The sequence below is a fragment of the Triturus cristatus genome, chromosome 10, assembly GCF_964204655.1.
Source record: "Triturus cristatus chromosome 10, aTriCri1.1, whole genome shotgun sequence".
Classification (NCBI taxonomy): Eukaryota; Metazoa; Chordata; class Amphibia; order Caudata; family Salamandridae; genus Triturus; species Triturus cristatus.
Genome location: NC_140593.1, coordinates 1,200,949,574 through 1,200,969,826, shown reverse-complemented (window position 1 = coordinate 1,200,969,826; position 20,253 = coordinate 1,200,949,574). Strand labels below are relative to the sequence as shown.

At 44.5% G+C, this 20,253-nt stretch overlaps 1 protein-coding gene across 2 annotated transcripts in view; it reads right to left on the bottom strand.

Moving 5' to 3' along the window:
- The window catches only part of LOC146797047 (myosin-1B-like), a 46,198-nt gene extending 26,195 nt beyond the window's left edge, over window positions 1-20,003 (bottom strand). The window contains exons 1-4 of one of the 2 annotated variants that reach the window (XM_085629654.1): window positions 19,890-20,003; window positions 5,817-5,923; window positions 293-511; window positions 66-209 (exon numbers count right to left, since the gene is read on the bottom strand). In XM_085629654.1, coding sequence (XP_085485780.1) covers window positions 66-209; window positions 293-496 — 348 coding nt within the window. In that variant the 5' untranslated portion in view covers window positions 497-511; window positions 5,817-5,923; window positions 19,890-20,003. The remainder of the gene's footprint in view (window positions 1-65; window positions 210-292; window positions 512-5,816; window positions 5,924-19,889) is intronic. The other variant, XM_085629653.1, reaches the window with a different exon arrangement.
- Window positions 20,004-20,253: the final 250 nt, after the last annotated feature.

The window sequence follows — 20,253 nt, the reverse complement described above, 5'->3', positions numbered from 1 at the left end:
TGTAAATTCTGAAGCATGACTTGCCACAGCGAAATTAATTGGTTCCTCATTTCTGTCGTACTTACGTAGATCATCCAGGCTGCATACCGCTCAGCGAGGTTATACAGCACGGAGGCTTCATTCAGATGGGTCATTATGACCATGTCTTCAATCTTGTCGTACTTGGGAGGATTCTGAGGGTAGACTTGAGTGTCTTTGACAGTCACAGTCTGAAGCAAAAGAGAAGGAAGAGTTAATGCAAGAGACTGGCAGAATCTGTGTGGCTGAAATCTATTCCACTTATTTTTCTTACCCTTCCGTCGTCAGTCTTGACAGTGACTTTGCCATTCTCTCGGGCTGTGATAGTACCTTTGACGTAAAGCTCTTTTTCGTCATCTACGTAGCAGGTATTCTTGGCATCAAATGGCTTGTTTTGGGCTTCAAGTCTTTCCTTTTCAGACTTCCGCAGGAATTGTGCGGCCTCCCCAAACACGGCCATTTCTGCATCCGAAGCCATGGCTGCAGACGGTTACTGGAAAGATAGCAAAACATGTTTTTATATCGAAACCATGTATTTTTGTAACTGTAGAAAAATCTTAGAGTGTTAATGAACTTGGGTGAAGTCATTCAATAATTCGAATGTTTACTTTTTCAGCATGATATAGAGCCCTTTTGCAAATCTACTGTGTCCTAGTCACAGCTCCCTGGTCCCTGTAATGCGGCCTCACAGCCACAACATCCAAGGGTACCCATCTGATATCATGTGACTGCTCAATTCACCAGTGCTTGGGCAGCATATGCAGCTTTTGAGATATCAAGATCTGTATGCGCCCCCTTGGTGCTTCTCATGCCATTTGTAAGTGTTGGTCTCTAGAAGTCTGATGCAGAGTGGATGCACAGTGTGGACAAGCTGTTCTTCAATACAAATTCAGTCATAATCTGGCATTGCGCTATATGTTCTCATCTTCTCATCCCACGTTACTTGTGAATCTACTAATATCATTTGAACCTGCAAAGGTCTGGACAATGGAAAGAGATCACATTACCACCCCTTCATGTAATCCATTTCTCCTTCCCCATTACATTTACTCTCCAATCCCAACTGAGAGTGCCCTGTTAGTTTTGTATGTAGACATCAGAACCTTTGTGAAACTGGAGTTGAGGCAGTCATGCATGGAATATGATGCAATGTGTACATGGCTAGGGCTTTTTATGGGGGAGTACGTTCCGTTTTTAAGGGTTTTGCAGTTGGCAATATTCCTAAACTTGGCAGCTCGAAAGAGCCTATATTCTGGCAGTGTCCTAGCTACAACGTTTTGACTTGTTAATCTGAAGGCGCCTATGAATTTGCAATCACAGAGAACCCATGCTAACAACGTCTTAGCCAACAAGTAGGAATGTATGTGAACTTAAATTCTTTTGCAGCATGGGGCTTTGTTTCTGTTTTTTTTAAAAGCAGCTGTCATACAGACCTGTTGCTAAGAATATGCTTAAACCAGGCTCTGGGCCTGCCCCTTCAACCATTAGGTTTTTTGACCAGCCTCATTCAGCTGTTGGCTCGAAACTTTGCCAATCATGTCTTGTCTCTGCCCAGTGGACTATTCACCTAAAGCTATTGGCTATTTGGATGTATCCTTCCACCTCCACTCCAGTGCATGCATTGAACTTCCTGAGAGACTCATTTACAACAATGGCCTTTTCTGTCAGTGTCTGTGGCTCCCTCTGGGGTGTCTTTCTCCAATATGCTAATAGTACATAAATTAGCACATTAAACCCAGACCTATTTGCTGTGCCAGTGTTTGTTTCTAAATTACTCTGAAGTTGCTCAAATGCATGGACCTCAATGAACCAGTTTAAGTTTTATGCTGTATACCTGGATATACATGCCCTTTTTGGGGGGCATATGAAAAAAGGCATACGGAAGAGAAATATTAAGGAGGGAGAGCTAGACATCTGAAGTTCTGTACCTGTTTGCCCTGGTACCAAGCTCCTAAGTTGGCAAATAGGACACACCATTCTCAAGAGTGATCCATTTGTTTGGCCATTGGTAGAATACGACAGGCTAATACAAGTATGTTACTATGCATAACGCATGTTTTATTTGTCATCCACCAGTCATAGGCTTCTGGCTTTAGTCCTAATTGGTTAGATATGTAACATGTAGGTTGTATCAGAGGCTTTATTCTAAGTGGTCTTTTTGGCCTAAGTCTGTGCACAGTGGTTATTTAAATAAAACATATTTTTGTGAGGTGAGTTCATGTGACGTAGTTCTCTGAGAGTCAGCTCGTTACCTAGAAAGACATCTGAAAATGTTTAACTGTATACCTTTTGCTCAACCAATTAACTCAATGTACAGTACTTCAGCGCAGCACTCTAGATATTACGATTTTTTCAGAAGACGTGAAATATTCATTTTATTTCTCTCCACACCTTTGTTAGAGCCAAGGCAGTGGGTATACATGCCTTGCCACTGTTCATTTGAGATAAGCAAGACAACTGTGTATTCAGTTATTTGCCAGGGACGGAATACAATGGCCCTGTAGGTCTGTTATCCCTGCTGAATATTTACAGGTGAGTCCTGGGCTTCAAACTGTCTCCTTTTCCAACTCCTGCAAGCCTGAATCTTCAACCCAAGCGATGTCGGTATATAATTCTCCCTTTATGGTATGTTCATGTGTTACTAAAGTGCACTGTGTGCCGGTGAAGAGCAGGGGACGGGGAAGGGTGATGCCTTGGGAAGCCATCGTTGTGTGGGCATCGGTATCAGTGCAGCAGGCTCCACTCTAATGCTCCGCGGATCCATGGTGGAAGCGGCCCGGGTACAGGCCAGGATCGGCTGTCTTTCACTACGTAGCTAGGTCCCTGTGTTTCTTCTTGCTCGTCCTGTGGTCTTTAGGCGCCGGAGCTACAGGCGCTACAGTGAATGGACCCAGTTCTGGCCCGATGACCTGCTCGCCCTGTGGTCTTTAGGCAGCAGAGCTGCAGGTGCTACAGTCAATGGACCAAGTTCTGGCCCAGTGACCTGCTCGCCCTGTGGTCTTTAGGCACCGGAGCTGCAGGCGCTACAGTGAATAGACCCAGTTCTGGCCCGGTGACCTTCTCGCTCTGTGGTCTTTAGGCACCGGAGCTGCAGGCGCTACAGTGAATGGACCCAGTTCTGGCCCAGTGACCTGCTCACTCTCTGGTCTTTAGGCGCCGGAGCTGCAGACGCTACAGTGAATTAACCCAGTTCTGGCCCGATGACCTGCTCGCCCAGTGGTCTTTAGGCGTCGGAGCTGCAGGCACTACAGTGAATGGACCCAGTTCTGGCCCGGTGACCTGCTCGCCCTGTGGTCTTTAGGCGCCGGAGCTGCAGGCGCTACAGTGAATGGACACAGTTCTGGCCCGGTGACCTGCTCGCCCTGTGGTCTTTAGGCGCCGTAGCTGCAGGCGCTACAGTGAGTGGACCCATTTCTGGCCCGATGACCTGCTCGCCCTGTGGTCTTTAGGCGCCGGAGCTGCAGGCACTACAGTGAATTAACCCAGTTCTGGCCCGATGACCTGCTCGCCCAGTGGTCTTTAGGCGTCGGAGCTGCAGGCGCTACAGTGAATGGACCCAGTTCTGGCCCGGTGACCTGCTCGCCCTGTGGTCTTTAGGCGCCGGAGCTGCAGGCGCTACAGTGAATGGACACAGTTCTGGCCCGGTGACCTGCTCGCCCTGTGGTCTTTAGGCGCCGTAGCTGCAGGCGCTACAGTGAGTGGACCCATTTCTGGCCCGATGACCTGCTCGCCCTGTGGTCTTTAGGCGCCGGAGCTGCAGGCACTACAGTGAATTAACCCAGTTCTGGCCCGATGATCTGCTCGCCCTGTGGTCTTTAGGCGCCGGAGCTGCAGGCACTACAGTGAATGGACCCAGTTCTGGCCCGATGACCTGCTGACCCTGTGGTCTTTAGGCACCAGACCTGCAGGCGCTACAGTGCATGGACCCAGTTCTGGCCCGGTGACCTGCTCGCCCTGTGGTCTTTAGGCACCGGAGCTGCAGGCGCTACAGTGAATGGCCCCAGTTCTGGCCCGGTGACCTGCTCGCCCTGTGGTGTTTAGGCACCAGACCTGCAGGCGCTACAGTGAATGGGCCCAGTTCTGGCCCGGTGACCTGCTCGCCCTGTGGTCTTTAGGCGCCGGAGCTGTAGGCGCTACAGTGAATTAACCCAGTTCTGGCCCGGTGACCTGCTCGCCCAGTGGTCTTTAGGCGTCGGAGCTGCAGGCGCTACAGTGAATGGACCCAGTTCTGGCCCGGTGACCTGCTCGCCCTGTGGTCTTTAGGCGCCGGAGCTGCAGGCGCTACAGTGAATGGACACAGTTCTGGCCCGGTGACCTGCTCGCCCTGTGGTCTTTAGGCGCCGTAGCTGCAGGCGCTACAGTGAGTGGACCCATTTCTGGCCCGATGACCTGCTCGCCCTGTGGTCTTTAGGCGCCGGAGCTGCAGGCACTACAGTGAATTAACCCAGTTCTGGCCCGATGACCTGCTCGCCCAGTGGTCTTTAGGCGTCGGAGCTGCAGGCGCTACAGTGAATGGACCCAGTTCTGGCCCGGTGACCTGCTCGCCCTGTGGTCTTTAGGCGCCGGAGCTGCAGGCGCTACAGTGAATGGACACAGTTCTGGCCCGGTGACCTGCTCGCCCTGTGGTCTTTAGGCGCCGTAGATGCAGGCGCTACAGTGAGTGGACCCATTTCTGGCCCGATGACCTGCTCGCCCTGTGGTCTTTAGGCGCCGGAGCTGCAGGCACTACAGTGAATTAACCCAGTTCTGGCCCGATGATCTGCTCGCCCTGTGGTCTTTAGGCGCCGGAGCTGCAGGCACTACAGTGAATGGACCCAGTTCTGGCCCGATGACCTGCTGACCCTGTGGTCTTTAGGCACCAGACCTGCAGGCGCTACAGTGCATGGACCCAGTTCTGGCCCGGTGATCTGCTCGCCCTGTGGTCTTTAGGCACCGGAGCTGCAGGCGCTACAGTGAATGGCCCCAGTTCTGGCCCGGTGACCTGCTCGCCCTGTGGTGTTTAGGCACCAGACCTGCAGGCGCTACAGTGAATGGGCCCAGTTCTGGCCCGGTGACCTGCTCGCCCTGTGGTCTTTAGGCACCGGAGCTGTAGGCACTACAGTGAATTAACCCAGTTCTGGCCCGGTGACCTGCTCACTCTGTGGTCTTTAGGTGCCGGAGCTGCAGACGCTAGAGTGAATTAACCCAATTCTGGCCCGATGACCTGCTCGCCCTGTGGTGTTTAGGCACCAGACCTGCAGGCGCTACAGTGAATGGGCCCAGTTCTGGCCCGGTGACCTGCTCACTCTGTGGTCTTTAGGCGCCGGAGCTGCAGACGCTAGAGTGAATTAACCCAGTTCTGGCCCGATGACCTGCTCGCCCTGTGGTCGTTAGGTGCCGGAGCTGCAGGCGCTACAGTGAATGGACCCAGTTCTGGCCCGGTGACCTGCTCGCCCTGTGGTCGTTAGGTGCCGGAGCTGCAGGTGCTACAGTGAATAGACCCAGTTCTGGCCCAGTGATCTGCTCGCCCTGTGGTCGTTAGGTGCCGGAGCTGCAGGTGCTACAGTGAATAGACCCAGTTCTGGCCCAGTGATCTGCTCGCCCTGTGGTCGTTAGGTGCTGGAGCTGCAGGCGCTACAGTGAATGGACCCAGTTCTGGCCCGGTGACCTGCGCGCCCTCTGGTCGTTAGGTGCTGGAGCTGCAGGCGCTACAGTGCATGGTTTCAGGTGTTGGTTATGTTACTGCGGACAGTAAAACGGATCTGCAGCCAAGAGTCCTGCAGTGTCTTGTTATATCTTGTAGCTCTTTCGGGACCTACCTCTGTGAAAGAGTTGGATTTTACCAGGTGGTATGGTTGGAAGCCCAACTGCAAGCATGGCGCCTGATTCACAAAGTCTGCAGTACAGCTGGGAAATTAAAGGACTCCTGTGTGAAGTGGGACAAAGCAAAAATGGGTGTCAAGGGAAAGAACGCGCAACCAGCAAAATTTCACACCATCAGTAGTATTGATACTTGATTATCCTAGTGCGGTGCTTTCAACTAGAGGATAGGCACCCTAATCCTCAGAACAATAATCAAATTGATTCAGGTATTTTCTCGTGTTGAAGCACTCACAAATTCACCAACACAGTTTCCTATTACTGTCACAAAACTAGATACACATTAAAGTGGGCTTCTCTTCTTCTTTTATTTTCATATGAATCTCCAAACTTCTTATATTCATAACATTCTTCCACTCCCAACGCGTTTCGTCGATAGGGATTAACCCATGCGACTTCCTCAGGGCTGGAAGCAATAAATAATACACATTGGAGTATAGAAACACATTTGTTTCATATTCCATAGCCCACATTATTGAATGTGCAAAGGAAAAGCATGCTGTGTGACATATCATCAATAAAATCACATCCACATGATTAATTAACACAATAAGGAATTCGACCAATCGTTTTGACAATTCAAACTAAAAAGATTCAATCTAAAATAAATTAATTAATCACCATTGTAGCAGTGAAACACTCCAAACACTCGTGATGGCACCGTTCTCCCAACAGTAAACCCAATCAATTAATCATGCCTTAAACAAAGCCAAATTGTACCTTGATCTTGTATAACTGCCTCCTAAATTCAGAAAAATATATAGAACCTAGTCAGATACACTGCGGTATGCATGAGGCAAGGATGGCGAGGGTAAATACCAAAATTTAATTCATTGAAGCACATACCTTAAAACAATTTGGGTTGAATAATATCTGTGCCTCCTTCCTAATGGTCTTTTATTATCCAACAACACCTACAATGCAAATATAATTGTAAGCAACCCTGCACTAAAGATAATATGTCAGTCATACCTCAAGTCTTAATAGACTGAAATACAATCTCACCTGATTTCAATGAGTAGAGTACGTGACCATTAGCGCAATTCTTAAGGCAATGATCCTCAAAGTTTGTATTTGAAGTCTCTGAAGTACGGAGACCTATAAATCAATGTAAACATCAAAATTTCAGTATGTCTCCTAACATACTGCACAGCGTCCCCCAATAGTCTGATGTCCCTCTCCCATTTTACTCACTTTTAGCAATCGCAAGCGTCCCCAGATACGGAACCGTCTTCGTGTCTGAACGCGTCGCGTGTATTGACCCTCTTAAACAATCCAGTAAACATAAACGAGGTAACTACGCCGTCGTTTGACGAGCGCCATTTTGGATAGGTTTCGAGAAAACACCAACATAAATAACGGGCGCCATTTATAAAATGTTAAGAAATGATGCACCTTGAATCTGAGCTATCTTATTAAATAGAAAGCATAGCGATCCACGAATATAATCGCAACCATCGTTATTATGAGTTATACCCCGCCAAACCTATTATTTCTTAATTAAAAAAGCATAGCAATCCACGAAAGTAATCGCGGACATAATTATTATACGTTATATCTCGCCTTACATATGATTTTAGTTACCGAGAAATAGTGCCAATTATACTAAGGCAACCTAATCATCTTACCGCAGTAAATCATTTCTGTTGTTGTAGCAACAGATAGATAAAGACAATCTCCAAGTACTCAATTAAATCAATCCATTTTACCCAGCTATTAAACAAATAGTCACCAAACACCGTCATCACTGGTTAATAGGACCTGCGCATCTTTAATTATTAAATTCTTTGCTGATATAATATAACATGAAATAAGTACCTAAGTAGAATATACTAGGAACTGCACGAAACATACAGCTAGAAAATAGCTAACAACTAAAGGCAACATCGCAACTCCAACAAGCCATCACTAGATCTACTTAATGATCACTCTTTTGCTCAACCTGTCCAGTCCATTAAATTCTCATTCCCCTAGGAAATACTGTAACTCACGGTCATAGTTAAGACCATCCTCCACAGCCCTCAAGCGCATGATCCATCTTGCCTCATGCCTCCGCAGTGCGAGTTCTCTGTTACCTCCACGCGCTTCCCTCTTAACATGCTCAATGCCACAAAATTGAAATGATTTGTGTAAACCTTGCGAAGTGCAGTTATGTATGTGTTCCGCAATTGGATACCTGTGATCATTATTCTTTACCGCTCTCCAATGTTCAGCAATCCTATCTTTAAGAGCCCTTATTGTGCTTCCCACATATATTTGCTCACACATACAATTAATTACATATACAACATATTTAGTACTGCAATTAATGTTAGTCACAATGTCATACATTTGTTTACCATTATACTGAAATTGTTTAGTTTTGTCTTTCGCATGTTTACACATCCCACAGTGGCCACATTTAAAAAAACCTTTACTCATTTGAGTAAGCCATTGTTCTTTCTCAGCCTCTCTCGGGTAACTAGGACTCAATATTGTACCCAATGTTCTCCCTCTTCGGTATGTAATTTGTGGTTTATCTGGCAGAAATTCCTGTAGCGTCCTATCCGCCTTCAGGATATGCCAGTGCTTATGCATGCTCTTATAAAGAATTGAATTTATAGGATTAAAATCTGTTATCATCCTAATCAAAGTAGACTTATTTTTAGTTTTTTTCGGGGTTAAGGTGGATGCGCGTTTTATCTTGAAAGCCCTCTGTGATGCTACCATAAGATCTCTTCTATCATAGCCCCTTTGGGTGAACCTCCTTTCCATGTCCTTCATACATTCTCTGAATTGGTTGTCCTCACTACAGTTACGTCGCGCCCGTAACATTTCTCCATAGGGGATTGCCCTAATCTGATGTTTGGGATGCGCACTACCCGCATGTAAAATAGCATTGCAGGACGTAGGCTTACGATACATCCTGCTACAGATTCTATCATTGTCTATAAACAATTCCACGTCTAAAAAGACCAAATTAGTCGAACTGACACAAGAAGTGAATTTGATGTTCATAGTGTTGTTATTCATGTATTCAATGAATCCACTTAGTTTTTCTTCTGTTCCTGTCCATATTAAAAGACAGTCATCTATATATCGTCCCCAATATAAGATGTCATCATTCCAGTTGCTACCCGCTGGGCCCCATATCACTGATTCTTCCATCCAGCCCATGAATAGATTCGCAAAAGCAGGTGAAAATCTTGAACCCATAGCCACTCCCTGGGTTTGTCTAAACCATTCCCCATTAAATAGAAAAAAGTTATTTGACAAAATAAGATCAGTCATTGTTAGTAACATTTGAGTATGTCCCCATTGGCTCGCTGGTTTCTTCATCATGAAATGTTCAATAGCTTTAAGACCTAGTTCGTTGGGTATACTCGTATACAATGATACAACATCCAACGATACCCACCATTGTGGCAGGGATAGGTGGCCCTACAGAACGAATCTCACAGTATGTAGACGTATTCCTACAGCCGATGGTAGTGAATCTGCCGTCGTATATTAGGGACACGAAGCATATTTTAAATATATTGAGTGACATTACTTGGGAATCAGGAATGAAATTAGTATCGTTGGATGTTGTATCATTGTATACGAGTATACCCAACGAACTAGGTCTTAAAGCTATTGAACATTTCATGATGAAGAAACCAGCGAGCCAATGGGGACATACTCAAATGTTACTAACAATGACTGATCTTATTTTGTCAAATAACTTTTTTCTATTTAATGGGGAATGGTTTAGACAAACCCAGGGAGTGGCTATGGGTTCAAGATTTTCACCTGCTTTTGCGAATCTATTCATGGGCTGGATGGAAGAATCAGTGATATGGGGCCCAGCGGGTAGCAACTGGAATGATGACATCTTATATTGGGGACGATATATAGATGACTGTCTTTTAATATGGACAGGAACAGAAGAAAAACTAAGTGGATTCATTGAATACATGAATAACAACACTATGAACATCAAATTCACTTCTTGTGTCAGTTCGACTAATTTGGTCTTTTTAGACGTGGAATTGTTTATAGACAATGATAGAATCTGTAGCAGGATGTATCGTAAGCCTACGTCCTGCAATGCTATTTTACATGCGGGTAGTGCGCATCCCAAACATCAGATTAGGGCAATCCCCTATGGAGAAATGTTACGGGCGCGACGTAACTGTAGTGAGGACAACCAATTCAGAGAATGTATGAAGGACATGGAAAGGAGGTTCACCCAAAGGGGCTATGATAGAAGAGATCTTATGGTAGCATCACAGAGGGCTTTCAAGATAAAACGCGCATCCACCTTAACCCCGAAAAAAACTAAAAATAAGTCTACTTTGATTAGGATGATAACAGATTTTAATCCTATAAATTCAATTCTTTATAAGAGCATGCATAAGCACTGGCATATCCTGAAGGCGGATAGGACGCTACAGGAATTTCTGCCAGATAAACCACAAATTACATACCGAAGAGGGAGAACATTGGGTACAATATTGAGTCCTAGTTACCCGAGAGAGGCTGAGAAAGAACAATGGCTTACTCAAATGAGTAAAGGTTTTTTTAAATGTGGCCACTGTGGGATGTGTAAACATGCGAAAGACAAAACTAAACAATTTCAGTATAATGGTAAACAAATGTATGACATTGTGACTAACATTAATTGCAGTACTAAATATGTTGTATATGTAATTAATTGTATGTGTGAGCAAATATATGTGGGAAGCACAATAAGGGCTCTTAAAGATAGGATTGCTGAACATTGGAGAGCGGTAAAGAATAATGATCACAGGTATCCAATTGCGGAACACATACATAACTGCACTTCGCAAGGTTTACACAAATCATTTCAATTTTGTGGCATTGAGCATGTTAAGAGGGAAGCGCGTGGAGGTAACAGAGAACTCGCACTGCGGAGGCATGAGGCAAGATGGATCATGCGCTTGAGGGCTGTGGAGGATGGTCTTAACTATGACCGTGAGTTACAGTATTTCCTAGGGGAATGAGAATTTAATGGACTGGACAGGTTGAGCAAAAGAGTGATCATTAAGTAGATCTAGTGATGGCTTGTTGGAGTTGCGATGTTGCCTTTAGTTGTTAGCTATTTTCTAGCTGTATGTTTCGTGCAGTTCCTAGTATATTCTACTTAGGTACTTATTTCATGTTATATTATATCAGCAAAGAATTTAATAATTAAAGATGCGCAGGTCCTATTAACCAGTGATGACGGTGTTTGGTGACTATTTGTTTAATAGCTGGGTAAAATGGATCGATTTAATTGAGTACTTGGAGATTGTCTTTATCTATCTGTTGCTACAACAACAGAAATGATTTACTGCGGTAAGATGATTAGGTTGCCTTAGTATAATTGGCACTATTTCTCGGTAACTAAAATCATATGTAAGGCGAGATATAACGTATAATAATTATGTCCGCGATTACTTTCGTGGATTGCTATGCTTTTTTAATTAAGAAATCATAGGTTTGGCGGGGTATAACTCATAATAACGATGGTTGCGATTATATTCGTGGATCGCTATGCTTTCTATTTAATAAGATAGCTCAGATTCAAGGTGCATCATTTCTTAACATTTTATAAATGGCGCCCGTTATTTATGTTGGTGTTTTCTCGAAACCTATCCAAAATGGCGCTCGTCAAACGACGGCGTAGTTACCTCGTTTATGTTTACTGGATTGTTTAAGAGGGTCAATACACGCGACGCGTTCAGACACGAAGACGGTTCCGTATCTGGGGACGCTTGCGATTGCTAAAAGTGAGTAAAATGGGAGAGGGACATCAGACTATTGGGGGACGCTGTGCAGTATGTTAGGAGACATACTGAAATTTTGATGTTTACATTGATTTATAGGTCTCCGTACTTCAGAGACTTCAAATACAAACTTTGAGGATCATTGCCTTAAGAATTGCGCTAATGGTCACGTACTCTACTCATTGAAATCAGGTGAGATTGTATTTCAGTCTATTAAGACTTGAGGTATGACTGACATATTATCTTTAGTGCAGGGTTGCTTACAATTATATTTGCATTGTAGGTGTTGTTGGATAATAAAAGACCATTAGGAAGGAGGCACAGATATTATTCAACCCAAATTGTTTTAAGGTATGTGCTTCAATGAATTAAATTTTGGTATTTACCCTCGCCATCCTTGCCTCATGCATACCGCAGTGTATCTGACTAGGTTCTATATATTTTTCTGAATTTAGGAGGCAGTTATACAAGATCAAGGTACAATTTGGCTTTGTTTAAGGCATGATTAATTGATTGGGTTTACTGTTGGGAGAACGGTGCCATCACGAGTGTTTGGAGTGTTTCACTGCTACAATGGTGATTAATTAATTTATTTTAGATTGAATCTTTTTAGTTTGAATTGTCAAAACGATTGGTCGAATTCCTTATTGTGTTAATTAATCATGTGGATGTGATTTTATTGATGATATGTCACACAGCATGCTTTTCCTTTGCACATTCAATAATGTGGGCTATGGAATATGAAACAAATGTGTTTCTATACTCCAATGTGTATTATTTATTGCTTCCAGCCCTGAGGAAGTCGCATGGGTTAATCCCTATCGACGAAACGCGTTGGGAGTGGAAGAATGTTATGAATATAAGAAGTTTGGAGATTCATATGAAAATAAAAGAAGAAGAGAAGCCCACTTTAATGTGTATCTAGTTTTGTGACAGTAATAGGAAACTGTGTTGGTGAATTTGTGAGTGCTTCAACACGAGAAAATCCTGTGTGAAGTGGGTGCAGCGTGGCTTAAAATCACACGTGAAAACAGTAACAATAGCAAGCAAGCAGTGGCAAAGCCAATAACTCACGCATACACGAGTTATTGGCTCTGGAAATGTTTTTGTCATGCAGTGTAGATCTGCGGCTGCTCTGCAGCATGGCTGGAACTTTAAACAAGCATTTGCAATGCAATAGGTCTCGCATTATAAAAGTGTGAGCAGTTGGCATTGTTAATAATAATGCAACACTAGCTATTGGCATTGTAAATGATAATGCCATTTATTTATGTGTTTGTTTTATAAAATAGATTAAAAAGGCATTGTCATGAACAATGTCAATAGCTGAAACTTTTGCAAATGCGAGACCTATTGCATTGCAAATGCTTGTTTCAGTACAGCAGGCTTTTAAAAAAGTTTTAGTCACTACTCAAAATGAAATCCATTTTATCAGCATTGCCAGTGCTCCTTTATGTTTAATGCCCTAAATGAAACACAATGTTCTAAGCAGATTGCTAAACAGCATCTCCAGCCCCGATCACAATGTCTCACTTCATGTTGGACAGTGGGCATCCTGTTTTTATGCAGTGCCAAGACGGGGTGAACTAATGCACAGACTGAGGTCTGTCAGCCTCCGAGGCTCAAAGCATTCCTTGCAACAGTCCGCTGTGTCAAGGTATTGCCATGTGTACAGCACACACTCCGCTACAACAAGGGGTTTCAAAGTTGGGGGTGACTTCACAAACTTTCCCAAGGTGTTCATCGTGTTTGGTGACAGCGTATTTATGCTGACAGCCAGAAAACGGTTTGTGGTTGTGTGTGTGGCTGTGTGTGGGTGTTGTGATTGTGTGTGTAGTAGTGTGTGTGTTGTGGTTGCGTGTGTAGTTGTGGTTGTGTGTGTGGATGTGTGTTTCTGTTATTGTGTGTGCTTGTGTGTGGTTGTGTGTGTGGTTCTGTGTTATTGTGGTTGTGTGTTTGTGTTATTGTGTGTGGTTGTGTTTGTGTGTGTGGTTGTGTGTGGGTGTGGTTGGGTGTGTGTGGTTGTGGTCGTGTGTGGTTGTGTGTGGTTGTGGTTGTGTTTGTGGTTTTGTGTTTGTGGTTGTGTGTGTGGTTGTGTGTTTGTGTTATTGTGTGTGTGTGGTTGTGTGTTTGTGTTATTGTGGTTTTGTGTGTTTGTGGTTGTGTGTGGTTGTGTGTGTGTGGTTGTGTGTGTGTGTGTGGTGGTGTGTGTGTGTGTGTGGTTTTGTGTGGTTGTGTGTGTGTGGTTGAGTGTGGTTGTGGTTGGTTGTGTGTTGTGGTTGGGTGTGTGTTGTGGTTGGGTGTGTGTTTGTGTGATTATGTGTGTGTTATTGTGTGTGTGGTTTTGTGTGTGTGGCTGTGGGGTTTGTGTGTGGTGGTGTGTGTGTGTGTGGTTGTGTGTGTTTGTAAGTGGTTGTGTTTGTGGTTTTGTGTGTGGTTCTGTGTGTGTGTGTGGTTGTGTGCTGTTGTGGTTGTGTGTGTAGTTGTGGTTGTGTGTGGTTGTGTGTTTGTGTTATTGTGTGTGTGTGTGCTTGTGGTTGTGTGTGTGGGTGTGGGGGGGGTGGGTTGTGGTTGTGTGTGTTGTGGTTGTGTGTGTGTTTGTGTTATTGTGTGTGTGGTTATGTGTTTGTGTTATTGTGTGTGTGGTTGTGTGGTGGGGTTTGTGTGTGTGTATGGTTTTGTGTGTGTGGTTGTGTGGTGGGGTTTGTGTGTGTGTATGGTTTTGTGTTTGTGGGTGTGTGGTTGTGGGGTTTGTGTGTGTGGTTGTGGTGTTTGTGTGTGGTTGTGTGTGGTTGTGGGGTTTGTGTGTGGTTGTGGGTGGTTGTGGGTGGTTGTGGTTGTGTGTGTGAGTGGTGTGTGTGTGTGTGTGGTTGTGTGGTTGTGTGTGGTTGTGTGTGTGTGTGGTTGTGTGTGTGTGTGTGGTTGTGTGTGTGTGTGGTTGTGTGTGTGGTTGGTTGTGTGTTGTGGTTGTGTGTGGTTGTGTTTGTGTTATTGTGTGTGTGGTTATGTGTTTGTGTTATTGTGTGTGTGTGGTTGTGTGGTGGGGTGTGTGTGTGGTTGTGTGGTGGGGTGTGTGTGTGGTTGTATGTGTGTGATTGTGGTTGTATGTGGTTGTGTTTGTGGTTTTGTGTGTGTTTGTGGTTTTGTGTGGGGTTCTCTGTGTGTGTGGTTGTGTGGTGGGGTGTGTGTGTGGTTGTGTGGTGGGGTGTGTGTGTGGTTGTATGTGTGTGATTGTGGTTGTATGTGGTTGTGTTTGTGGTTTTGTGTGTGTGCGTGCAATCCTAATCAAAACACAATGGCACAGACTTTAGTTTCATTAGACCTGAGGAACCGTACATAAGAGATGAAGAATTGTTATCGGTAACGGACCCACTAGGCCTCCAGTCAAGTAATAGTGGTCATGAACGTTATAAATTAAAAACAACGAAACGGAAAAATTAACAATCTCATCACTCACCCACTTGAGGGTCTCAGAAGGAGCCTAGATCCCGCTTGGACTCAGAATCTCTCAGGTGCAACAAAGCCCCTTTGGTACAGAAAGATAGGGTGGATAACCCTGGCTCAGTGGTTAACAACGAAAAGTCCACCTTTGACACACCAGTCATGAACTTACAGATACAGAACTGGTGGTCGGTCATTGACACCACACTAACAACCATGGGCTAGGTGGCAATGGTGCATGCTGACTAAATGGACTCTCAGATTGTAATATTACAGTCCCTGGCAAAGAACGTGAAGAAGATAGAATCGCGACTGGATAATCTAAATTCTTTCATAATGAACGCCCAGTTACAGACTGACAAGGAGCGCTGTTATTGCTCACTTCTCCTCGAAAAAATCTCTGCATTCCCTGAAATAAATGTCGAATCTTCTCAGAGAATATAAAGTAACATACATCATAACAGCAATGAAAGGCCCCTTCCCCGTTCCTCATCAAAAAGTTGACCAAATACGGTTTTTGGTGTCAGTTCCCCCGGGGCACAAGCAGGCATCCACTTCTGTCAGGACAGCTGATCGGAGCAAAAAAGACAGAAGTGGATGCCTGCTTGTGCCCTGGGGGGACTGACCAAAAAAAAAACACACAAAGGGAAACAAGGGATATCCAAGGATAAATATGAAGGAATCGCCAAATGGGTGGTGACGTGGATGTCAAAAACCACGCACAATAATGGAGGTGGACAAAGAGGGTGAGAGCCGTTCTCCGTCTGAAGCAGACCGCTCTGATGCTGGAGAGGACGAAGCGCATGAGCCCCGCAGACACTGCGCAGACTCCGCGTACATTTTAAGAATGGAAGGCATAGACGAGAAAGCGGATGAAGGAAGGATGAAAAAAGTAAGGAAGGTTGTAAAGAAGGAAGGGAGGAGAGCAAAGGATATACGGTGAAGGCAGATTAAAAGGAGAGGAAGGTAGAGGAGAAAGGGTAGGAAAGTAAGAAGCAACAAGTGGCGTTGAAGGTGAATCACTGAAAACAGTGGGTGTGCCGGCAGAGGAGGCTGGGTCTGCGCAGCAAAGCCGCGAAAGTGAAAGTGATCGTGATCGCGATCAAAGCGGCCGAGAAAGTGAAAGTAAGCAGTGCAAGCGCGCGCCCGCGCACATGCACTGTAGCTCTAGGCTGGCCTGGTAGCACTTTTTGAAGCCCATATTCAAAATGTCTCTTCGAGCCTTTGGCTCGCGAGACCTAAAAATGGCTATGACACGGCCAGTCCTCCAAACTCATGCACTGAATGATACAGCATTTTCCTCTGTTACTATATAGTAGTTAACTCTCGGGACTACCAGTAATTATTAACTTTTCTCCTTTAGTGCTCCTAATCATCCATCAATTAACGGCCATAATGGCCTCTTACTCCCTATAAAATAGCCATATACACCTTGGACATGCCTGTTTCAATTTTTAAACCTCTGTATCCTATTTATTGTTTACACTAGCTGTATTATATCTGACCACATGCTACGAAGAGAAACTCTCTGCAATCCTAATGGTTGAAGTTTGCACCAAACACAACAGCAAAATAAATGTAAATATATTATCGTGATATAGTCATGGAGAATTGACAGCATTCCCCTCTGTTGCATGAACGGTCACATTTAGAACAGTCTGAATACGGGGATTAATGCAGAGGGTGATCAGGCTTGTGCCCTTAAAATCGTGTTGCCCGTTTCTGCTCTTCTTTGTAGTTTGAAACGTCCTTATTTCCTTTAGCTTATTGCATATCAATGTGCACTTTATTCTCCCTTCCCCTCTTTTAGCCATTACCCACTTTCATTTCTTTCTGGCATTGATAGGTTGTAAACCCTTGAGGCCACGAGATTGCTAATGTTCATACGCTGAGTTTCCTTTATCTTTGGTCAAGTTTCCACTCTGTGCTCTGTGTGTGGTGAAGTGCGTTTCTATGTGATCCTCAGTTCAACTCTTTGGAATGCTAGCCTCCACTGAGTACGACTGCTCCTCTTCATGTGTATACTGCTCGTCTGCCCTGCGCTCGGAGAGCATGCAGCCGGAAGTGTTTGAGACACGGACCTAGTGATTCGATTGTTCAGATTAATGGACCAGTCAGTTAATGAGGTGCATAGTCCCACGCCAGGAGGCCCTCTCCAACTCCACCTCTTACTTGGCAATGTTTCCCTCCCTGGAGGTCTCCTTCCTGTTCTTCCAGTAGATACACAACAATAGTATTCGGGCACCTCTCGCTGCATGTTACACTCGGCTGCTCAGATTTACTCAGCGCTGAGCCTTCTCTGGCTCTCTGGTATTTTCATCCTGTAGTTTACTGCTGCGTTTACAGACAGTCGAGGAAAGCAAATGAACATCGTTTCTCGTCATGATTATCATGGCTTGTAAGTTAACTATCGTAGCCTTGAGGGTGGTGGGCAGCGTCCTAAGTCACCTCTACATCAGTCTTTTCAAAGTACTTGTAGTCATGCCTGTTGCACTTACGCACTTGGCTTAGTTAGTTCACTGCTGGGCAGCCCTGGCTGCTTGGACTTGTTCTCTAGGAGGCACCAAACGAAATATTTTTCAAATTGCAGTAGGATGTAGGGAATTTGTTTTTATTCCCCTATCTGCCCCCAACAGAAAGGTATCCTTAAAATCTTATGAAAGTGTGACCATTGTTATTACTGGAAGATGCTCCCAAATAACAAATTAAATATTTCCCACTACATTTACAACATAATTCTTGGGTGAGAGCTAGGCCTGGGAGTAGTTTTAACTATGCCAGAGTAATCAGACTAATTTGGATGATTCCGGATGGCTCATTCACGCGTAATTACCGATATTAATTAAGTTATGCCCGCTTGCGTAATTAAGAGTATTTGGGGGTGGGGAGAATTGTACCACAAAAGCACATTTAGCTGGAGCAATTAGCACTGTTTTCGTAGCTCAAAATGCCCCATCATGTCCATTTTGCACACAAGGGTGCATTTTGCTCTGAGAAACTAGTGCTAAAGGCCGGGAGTAAGTTGGGGGGAAATTCTACCCCAAGTGCACATTTAGCGAGAGCGAATGGCTGCTTGCCCTTGTTATTCATGGTCTGTTGCATTTACGGCTGTTTCTTAATGCAAAATAAATCCCCGCCTCCATTTTGGACGTGAAAGGGCATTTTTATGCTAAGAAAATAGCGCTAAATGCAGAATTATTCATCCCGCGTGATTCTGTGTAATGTCGCAGAATTTGTAGGTAATTCTACTTGATTACGCTACACAGAATTACGCGAGTGACGCCCACCCCTTTCATTCCGATGTAAAGTATTCTTTATACCCTACACGTTTGAGCAATGGTAGTACTTCGGTGTTCTTACAAAGTGAGTTACTTTAGCCTGCATCTCCTCTGGTCCATGAAGCTGGGTGCTCAGCCTCAGAAAACACTAAGGACATTAAAACATCTGGCAAGCAGCTGCTGCCCCATGTGCTTTGATGAAGACATTGGTTACTGACACTGCCATCACTCGCCTAACATTAAGAGCTCACGAATATGTGTCCTAGAAGAAAGACATTTCGGAATGTCATCATTTCTCTTTGGGTGGTGCTTGTGCTGGTGAGTGTACTTGTTAGAATAAATATTGTATTATAGATTTTTAGTGGGAGCTGAGAAAGTTGCCAGCAGTCAGCCCCTGATTCTCCTTGGAATCTGCGAAACTGCTTTTCTTTGTTTTGTAGAGTCGAGGGACAGACAGGAGCTGTTGACCCCCCCCCCCCCCCCCTTCTCCCTCTTCAGTGACACTTTCACCCCTGGGGTGGGGTACTGGAAAAGCTTGGCGTTTACATAACCCACTTATCCCGGAGGGTCAGGGGTGGATTAGGGCAATAACAAGTTGTCAGCTGCCGGCCTGTACCGTGGTTATAGTTCGCCGCTGCTCCACTCTCTTCAGTGGAGCTGTCATCATTCTAATCTTCTAACATATGATACTAATCAATTTTGACTTCAGTACTGTCCCACTTTTCCTCTCCGTAGAAGCTCATAAATATCCGACTCCTTGAATTCCATTGGTTTAGGTGCTGTAGAAATGCAATGACACTTATTTTTAGGAAGCCTTCTCTTGACACCTTACTCTGGTTAAAAAATCCTATGAATGGAAGGTTCCTTAGATTGAGCCAGGAGAAGTACTACCTGCTCAAGAAATGTATTTCGATCAAAGTCTACGGTTAACATATGTACTTGTAGTAGGCAAAAGCTTAGGAGGTTTCAGAGAGGAAGTGCATATGTGAGAGGAACGGTAATAGAAAGGCGACCTAGTGAGCAGTTTAGATAACTGATTTATTTAGACGTTACACAACGGCATTTAGAACTTCTGCGAAAATTATAATTTTACCCTAGGAGTTTGTGCGGAATGTGTCCCATCCGGAAGGGAGATACATGGTACTCTACTTGGCCCCTGGCGATCCTGTCTCAGTGAAGTGACACATGCGATCACACGTTGTGTCACATACCGTAGCATGATTGTGCTGGTAGAGGCGCTTGGTTCATCAGTCCTGCAAGCATCTTTGACCTGGTACTACCATTAGCAGGGGCTGAGTTACCCTAAGAATCACCCACTGAGTCTGCTGTGTGATTTCATAGAGCCACCTGTCCCGTGTCATTGGGAGACGGAAAAGATTTACACGTTCTTTTATAGAGAAGGAACTCTAAATATATTCTTTAAGCTTATTGAAAGAAAAATGACTAGTGGTAATTGTTAAATCCTTTTAAGGAGGCTAGAGGGGGAGAGTTGACTTGTTGCTTATAGTGTCTCGTTTGAGTAAGAAAGAAACTCAGTCCTTACCTTGGACACCCAGGGAAATACAGCTGTCTTCTGGCCACTGTAGAGAGAAGCACAATTTGAGAGATGCTTAAACCTGTTTCCTTGCTTCCAAATTAATATCTATGTATCTATAGATATATAGCTATATAGATAGATATAGATAAAAAGGTAGTAGATAGACATTTATTTATGCACGCAATAAAATCGAAAGGTTAAGATTCTTGATATTGATAAATTCCATAGATAGATAGATAGAAATCCAGTATGTAAATACTTAGATAAATGGGTGGATAAAGAGATAGATAGATAGATAGATAGATAGATAGATAGATAGATAGATAGATAGATAGATAGATAGATAGATAGATAGATAACGAACATAGCA